This window comes from Phaseolus vulgaris, chromosome 1, assembly GCF_000499845.2.
Source record: "Phaseolus vulgaris cultivar G19833 chromosome 1, P. vulgaris v2.0, whole genome shotgun sequence".
NCBI classification, from domain to species: Eukaryota; Viridiplantae; Streptophyta; class Magnoliopsida; order Fabales; family Fabaceae; genus Phaseolus; species Phaseolus vulgaris.
In genome coordinates this window covers 40,446,190-40,455,053 of record NC_023759.2, presented here as the reverse complement: position 1 = coordinate 40,455,053, position 8,864 = coordinate 40,446,190, and the positions used below count along the sequence as shown (strand labels likewise).

The following is an 8,864-nucleotide window of genomic DNA, read 5'->3' as shown; positions in this document are numbered from 1 at the left end:
TACATACATATATAGGGAAAATAGAAAATAGATGCAAAAAAACTTTAATTATTGGCAGATTCTTCTGCACCATATCATTTTAAACTACACCCAATATATATAAAGAAAAAGACTAAAATACCCTTAATGAAATGAAAATTAGGATTTTTTTAAATGTGCTCCCAACCCACATCCAATTCACCCAACCCAACATCATTGCACCATTTTTTCTGTTATCACAACTACAACTAATTTTTGCAAGCAAAATAGTAATGAACAACATAGATTATATCATGTGCTTATCTAATAATCTAAAAGTGATTTGAAAGCTAAAGTAACTAGTATGTATATGTGCGCTGCACCCAGGTTTGCTTCAGCTTCACTAGTGCTTCAGTTCAAAATCCTATATTTGTACATGCTATATACACTTTTGGTTCGACTTTTTTCTTTTCCAGATCTTAAAAAAGTTATCTTCATATGATTTTGTAGGAAACAAGCTCCTCCGAAATTTTATGAAAGCATGAAAAATAAGCACACATTTTTGTTTAGAAGCAATTTATTCCACATTAAACACTGAAGTCTTAAAAAGGGTTCATTTTATTTGAGATGAAATCTTAGACTAAGTTTTTTATGAAGATGAATGTCTATTTAAGTATGGATATCACAAATCACATTTTTAAGATCAAAACTTAAATTGACAAGTGTTATGCAATCTTTATTTTTTATTGTTAGTTTTATTTTATTTTATTTTGGAATGAAGCTTCTATATTTTAAATATTTGATATATATAAAATAAAATAAAAATAATAATTAATAATATTTGATATATATAAAATAAAATAAATAATAATAATTAATTAATTTAATTTATGTTCATTATTATTATTATTATTTAATTAATATTATTATTTTATAAATTAATTTTAAAGATTATTGTTATTCTAATATTTAAATATTCATATTCATATTATTAATATTAATATATTTTTTATTATAATATATATATATATATATATATATATATATTTACAATATTATTAATTTTTTGCCATCCCTAGGCATAATTATGTGTTCCAGGTTTTGCCATCCCTAATGTGTTCCAAATTTTGGCATTTGTAGACACCATTGTGTGTGATGGATTGTGTCATCCGTAATTGTATATGATAGTTCCATAAGCGCGTATATGCAATAGAAATGTAGTGAATACATGTATTAAAAGAAACTAAACATACTAAAACATAAACATTAAATATGTATTACAAATGTTAATATTAGAAATATCGTCTAATGGACATTATTTGTGTATAAACTTGTATCGACTAGTGTAGTATGTTGACCAAGATTGGGCCGTAGGATAACGATGTCATGCCCACAGTATATCTGTTGGTGGAATTGGACAACCATCTTTCAGCTTCACCTATAAAAGTTATAAATATAAGTTACATAACTTTTAAGTTAACACTATGACTTACTTTTTTTTATTCGTTTAGGGTATACCTGAACAAAATGATTTTCGTGGACGTGCCCAATTGCAATTATTCGGTGATGAGTGAAGTTACTTGGTGCTTGGGTTCTTAAAGGAAAAATACTCAATGATTGTATCATGGACAATGAAACGAAAATGACATTATACCGATTAGCAATAACGTATCCCATGTCTAGAATTGTCATCCACTTATCTGCTCCTGCCTGCAAGTACAAATGGCGAAGTGAGTTAAATGAAGAAATGCAAAGTACAAATGAAATGGTGTTAGTGGTTGATACCATAGACATGTGGTCAACTAGAAGTGACTTCTTCAAGTATTCATATCGTTCATCACCACCAAATAGTTCAACATATTCTTGTCTCCATTCACTTAGTTCTTTTAACAAATTCATTCGAACAACAACCCATGACTCCTCTCCCATGCCCAATTTGGCAACAACAACACGGTACTCACAATGGCCATCAACCTTAACGTCGACAACATCAACAATGTATGGATGATATCCTACAGGGAACTAATCAAGCAAAGGAATGGATTGTGCTGGTAGAATTTGTAGTAAGTGTCCTTTAGTAGATTTTTTACTCGAACAACTATCATGTTGTGAGTGTAAGAAATCCACATGTTCAAAATAAAAAGGGATTCGCTTAGTTGATCTCATGAATTTGGTAGGACGAACCATCTTCACAACACCTTTTGTTTTGACCTTATCAGGTGCGTAAATAGATGTCTTCTCTGGAAAGGCAATCTCTTGCAATTTAGTTTTGATGTTAACCTTACCTGCAACGTCCAACTCTTTGAACCGCTTCGCGATCACCTCAAACTCTTTGTCAATTGACAACTCATATGAACATTGTTCTGCTGCAATATCATCAAAGCTTAATCGAGTCCACATGACATGTACTGATTTAAGTGGTATGCTACCTGCACCAAACGAAGCCAATTGACACGCACAAGGAAGACCATGAGTACATGTAAGAGTACATCCACCACATCTATTTTTTATCAAATCCCATAGATTTAACCCTATCAAGTTCTTTAGCAATCAGGTTCAAAGCATATTTAGATACAAAGCCCAACAATTTTTTGTAAGTTGTAACCTTAAACCGATGTTCGACCACATGCAGACTCTTTTGGAATGAAGCTTTGATTGCATTATGTTGTAAAATAATCATCTTGTTGATCGAATCCCAGCAGAAACATAAATCCCCCATGGAATTTTGAAGAACTCTCTTTAGGCTCCAATGTGTCGCCTCAACCCTATTACTTGTCGTGTTTCCTAAGTGCATCACCTTATCTGTCCATGCCTTAACAAATTTTACTTTATGTGGACGTAACCATGTAGCCATCACATAATCAACAAATATAGGCCATGGAGAACACACAACTTGAAATGCATTGACACGATCTTCAAAGGCCTCAACAATATCACAATCCACAATAGATCTCCAAGACTGCATTACTTGATCCCATGCCTCTCTTGGATGCACCAACATTTTACATTTTGCTTTCACATTTTTATCAATGTGAAATCGGCAAAGCTTATAAGCTTCAGGAAAAACGATTTTGATTGCATTCATTAAGGCAATATCTCTATCACATACCACCACCCTAGGATATGAATTAACTCTCAAAAACAACCCTTTAAGTCTGTCAAGGGCCCACAAAAAAATATTTTCCTTTTCTGCTGCTAGTAAACAAAATGCAACGGAAAAAGTCAAACCAGTTGATGTAATCCCAACAACTTCAAGTAACGGCATCCTATACTTGTTCGTTTTGTACGTACTATCCATCAATATGACAATGTTAAACAAGTTCACTAGCTTTACTGAATCTGTGTGTGTCCAAAATATATCTTGCACAACATTCGACACCTCTTCACACCTACACCTATGCACATACATGTCTCGCTCTAGTAACAACATGAATTGTTGCATTTCTTTTTTATGACCTCGTTGTGATCTTCGGTGACCACTCATTGCATTATAAACTTGCTTTATTGTCGTGACATTCTTCTCATTTCTCTCTTTCATGGTTAGTAAAATATTTCTTGGCTTCACTAAATTTTTAATCATATCCTCAACCATAGCCTTTTCCTCAACACTTAACCTTCCGGCATACGGATGACCTACCAATGTCTCTGCCAAATCATGATTGTGATAACCACAAATTAATTCAACCATCCACCCTTGACCACCTTTGACTGGTTTGCCTCGCAATCTGAAAGGACAATCACACTTCCTACTTCCCGTTCGACTGATATCTACGTCTTTTTTATACTTTCTGTATTTACCTCCTCTCTCACAACCTAATAATATGTATGTCATCCTTCCTCGTTGCCTTGTCCATGTATCTGACCTTAATATAACAATAACAAACCCATAATAATAGTCAACACTTCTCGCCCACTCTAACAACTCATCTCAATTACGAAATACCTACAATAATAGATGCCAAAATTTAAAATAATTCATAAACAATAAGGTTCACACGCCTAACATTTACCTTACCTTATTTGTAGTAAACGCCTCATTACACTCATGTGCTCTATGTTCATTATCTAACGCGTTATACGTTATTGACTGCTCCAGATCAACATCATCTAATCCATCCCACACATCAATCTTCCCTGAAATTCCCATGTATGAGTCAGTTGTATCCATTGGCAATGCTGAAAAAAAAACATAAAGTTAGCTTTCAAATATACAAATCCGTAAGTTTCACAATATCCTTCCACAATTTGAAATCTGGAACACATAAAATCATTTTGGATATTCATATCTAGAATACAAAATATACTTATGGATAAGTTTATCCAAAAACTCATATTTGCTTGGTTATATATATATATATATATAATAACAACAAGAATTATTATTATTGTTAAAATAATTAATTATAATAATATAATTTAATTATATAATATAATAATAATAAATAATAATATTGTAAATATATTTATATATATATATATATATTATAATAATAAAAAATATATTAATATTAATAATATGAATATTTAAATATTAGAATATTAGAATAACAATCATATTTAGAATTAATTTATAAAATAATAATATTAATTAAAAAATAATAATAATAATGAATATAAATTAAATTAATTAATTATTATTATTTATTTTTATAAATATATCAATTATTATTTTTATTATTTTTATTATTAATTATTATTTTTATTTTATTTTATATATATCAAATATTTAATAACATTATTAAAATATAGAAGCTTCATTCCAAAAAAATAAATAAAATAAAAAATAAAGATTGCATAACCCTTATTAATTTACAAGAAGGTTTGATCTTAATATGCATACTTAAATAGACATCCATTTTCATAAAAAAAAAACCCTAGTATGAGATTTCATTTCAAATAAAATGAACCATTTTAAGGCTTCAGTGTTTAATGTAATGTGGAATAAATTGCTTATAAGCAAAAGTGTGTGTTTATTTTTCATGCTTTCATAATTTTCCGGAGCTTGTTTCCTACAAAATCATATGAAAATAATTTTTTAAGATCTGAAACAAAACAAAAAGAGTTGAACCAAAAGTGTATATAGCATGGTGAAGCTGAAGCATGCAAAGTCTCTTTCAAAGATCAGTATCACACATGACTAGTGGTTTTCTCTGATTCATTTACATCTGTATATAACACCCTCCAAAGTGCAAAGATGAAGTTTATCCTTCATAAACTTCGCATCTAGGGCACCAGAAAGACCTGGAAGTTTGATTGAACTTGAATCTAAGACAAAAAAAATTGTTTTACAGCATAACTTCTTGCTCCTACACATCCAAAGCTCCTGAGACTGCATTCTGTTAAGCAAGTGAGGGATATATTACTAAAGCAAATATGGATTGGATGCAGCGCAAAGATACATACTAGTCACAAATCAATTTTACCTTCCAAATCATTTTTAGTTTATTAGATAAGTACAGGATATGATATATGTTATTCATTACTATTTTGCTTGCAAAAACTAGTTGTAGTTGTGATAATGGTTCCAATATTAATTTTACACCACCAATGAAAATTGGGCAAAAGTTGCATATTTATTCATATTGGTTGCAGACTTACCTATATGTCACATAACCTTTTTACCAACTACCTCTGGTGGCTTCAATCCTTCTTCGGCGACTTCAATCCTTCTCCGGTGGCTTCGTCTTCTTCTCCGGCGGCTTCAATCCTTCTCCGACGGCTTCAATGCTTCTCCAGTGACTTCGTCTCCTTCTCGGCGCGCTGCCTCACAATCTTCTCCGTGCGCTGCCTCCTCACAGTGATCATAGAAAAAAAAGGGTGCAATGCTGTTGGGTTGGGTGAATTGGATGTGGGTTGGGTGCACATTTTAAAAAACCCTAATTTTCATTTCATTAAGGGTATTTTAGTCTTTTTCTTTATGTATATTGGGTGTAGTTTAAAATGATCTGGTGCAGGAAGAATTTGCCTTAATTATTTTTAATCAAACCTTCTAACAACCATCATACTTAATTCATATTTTTATTTTAATTGAATGAATTAAAATAATAAAATTTTAATTTTTCAACAATAGAAATAGGTTTTTTATTATTAATGAAATTTTAATTTTTTTCTAAAAAAATATTTTCATTATGCGGGTTACCTCATATGTGAGGTGGACCAATGAAGTGAGTTTGCACTACTTGCGCGAGGCGAGCCAACCCGATCTGCATTTTGCGGGCCAAACACGGGGCTGGCCTGTGCGGGGCGGATCAACCTGCATTGTCATCCCTAATTGTTGGGTTATAACTTGAGCCCTAAGGGTGAAAGATTTTTAATCTTTTTAATTTTTTATGGTTATGAATGAATATATGGTCTTTTTTTTATCAGCAATGAATAAATTAAATTAAAGGGCTACTTCAGGGATAACCCAACCCATATACACAACCACAAGGTTACACCCCCTTGTGGTATAGAGCAAAATCACATGTTCAGAGACTTTAAACGCCAAAACCTACAACTTAATAGACCCCAAACTGGTGTACAAAAATGTAATGAATTTTGCACCAGCTTTACCTAAAACTATTGTCAAAACCACCATCCATAAAAATGTAGCAGTAGCTCAAAACCCGTGTTAAGAGATAAACAACATATGTATTTGGCTACTTCAACATTCTGTGCAGCAAGACTTCCCTTGACAACACCAAATCCCCACACCAGATTACACCAAGAACCGAAAATATGACAGCAATAATGCCTTAGTCCAACTGTGGCTTTAGCACCTCCACAAGCTTGCATCATCCATATGTATTCTTTCAAATTATCCATAGTCAACATATAGGCTTCCTCGTGCTAGTGGTAGTTACCCAAAAAACTGGTTTGCTATCTTCTTTACCTGCTCCTTAGTATTAACACACACCTTCCAGCACAACAAATTACCCTGAGTTTCCATTCTGCACCACTCTGTCCACGCAAATCAGGATACCCTGTTCCAAACAGAAAAGACCTTTCCTAGCATTTAGCTAAGTTATTAGAAATTCTATTTGATAAAAGAAAAAGATGTACAACTCTTAGAACTAGTTCTACACCACACACCACCCGTCTCTCCTACATAACCCCTCGTACCCTGCCAACACTAACCTGTCTCCCTTTCACCTCTATTCAAGTATCGACCACTTCCTTGCACACATTCCATCTAATAGCAGCTTTTAATGCACAAGATAGGATTTAAAAGCCAGTAAGAGAAAGAATAACTAAAAGACTTCATTCTATACCTCAACCATAATCAAGTTTTAAGTTGAGCCATATGAAATATTTCCTCCGTATCAACTCTATCTTGCTTAAAGATGGATCTGTTTCTTTGATCCCAAATACTCGATACTATAGCTGCCCATACACCTTTCCACACAAGATTTTGTTTATAATTTACTTGAACCAAACAGAAGCTCTCGAAATGATCTCTAGGGATCTTATGTTGTACAAACATAATTCCAATCCATCTAAAACACCAGTTCCATACTTGTAGTGCAACCTCACACTCCAAGAACAGGTGCTGAGCAGATTCATACCACTTTTGACAAAGGGCACAAAAAGATGTATTTACCCCTACACCTCTCCTAGAAAGATTTAGCCTTGTCGGTAGCCTATCCAATAAGACCCTCCATGCTGTAATTTGGACATTTGGAAACGCTCTAGACATCCATAGTTGTTCAAAAATTATACTCTTATTACAAGAGTCAATTTTTGTAACACATTCATATGCAGATTTAACAAAGAAGTCTTCACCTTTCCATGTCATACAATCCTTCCTCTCCCTATCTAGCTTAGCACCAGCCAAGGATCTTGACAATTCTTCCTGTAGAGCAACTTCCCATTCAAATCCAGGACGTCTCCATCTTAGTTCCCATTCGAATGAATATATGGTCTTAGATGTAACAAAATTTTCCTCCAGTTCGATAGCTTCTCCTCACTTCATATCAACCATGAAAATTTGGTTTTAACTTTTTAAAATGATCTTAGATAAAGTATAATCTCACATTTTTAAATAATTATACTCATATGTCTCTTTTTCAGTCGTAACACTTCTATTTTTTTTTTCAGCCACTGTGTTTAAAAGAACAGTTTCATCATTTGAACGTGTGAGAGAGAGTTGGCGAGAAGATTTGTTGTATTTGATGTTTATAGTGTGGATGCTTTTTTATAGTTTTTATACTCCATTTTTGCGCCTTGCTAGTTTTTTTAAAGATTTTGTAGCTTTCAAAAAACTAAAAAAATAAGCGGACAAAAATACAACCATCACTAGTAAAAACACTACAAAACTTACATGAACCACCAACGTTTATCATCAACCACTACTTGAAAATAAAGAAGAAGAAATCACACTCTCAACCATACTCAAAAGGGTATTATTGAAATTAAAAATAAATTATGAAGATGCAAATGGAAAGTATGAAGGTGCAGGGAGAATTTGTCTCTATACATTTGTATACATTTATATAAAGTGGTTTATTGCTTTTTATCAGCAAAATAAATAAATAAATATGAACCACTTAAGAGGTGATCCAACCCATATACATTCCAACTTCTCTACACAAAAGAAAGATCCAATAACCTTGTCAAAACCAGGCAACTCAAAACCAATGAAAACATCTAAACATACACACAACCAAAACTAAGCAGAAACAAAATAAGAAATGATCCAAGACCAAACCTTTAATTGAGTCAAAAAAAATATTTCAAAATATCAATCGCTCCGCCCTTAAAAATGTGATTATTCATGTTCCTCCAAATCTCGCTATAAAGTGGTTTATTGCTGATGATTACATATGGTGGTTTTAGAGAGTTACAATTAAGATGGTGAACTTCTAGAAGATTTTTTTTTAAAATTAAATTATTTTTGTAATTATTTAGTAATTATGTTTGTTATAACG

At 32.3% G+C, this 8,864-nt stretch overlaps 1 protein-coding gene across 1 annotated transcript; it reads right to left on the bottom strand.

The window, feature by feature from the left end:
• Positions 1–1,342: 1,342 nt before the first annotated feature.
• On the bottom strand, positions 1,343–7,129 carry LOC137816040 (protein FAR1-RELATED SEQUENCE 6-like). The gene is made up of 9 exons (XM_068619142.1): positions 7,075–7,129; positions 6,854–6,920; positions 5,122–5,294; positions 3,969–4,134; positions 2,731–3,821; positions 2,244–2,387; positions 1,744–1,970; positions 1,477–1,668; positions 1,343–1,396 (listed from the first exon to the last, which is right to left on the bottom strand). Exons 1-9 carry the CDS (start codon positions 7,127–7,129, stop codon positions 1,343–1,345), a joined length of 2,169 nt encoding a protein of 722 aa, XP_068475243.1.
• Between the last annotated feature and the right edge of the window lie 1,735 nt (positions 7,130–8,864).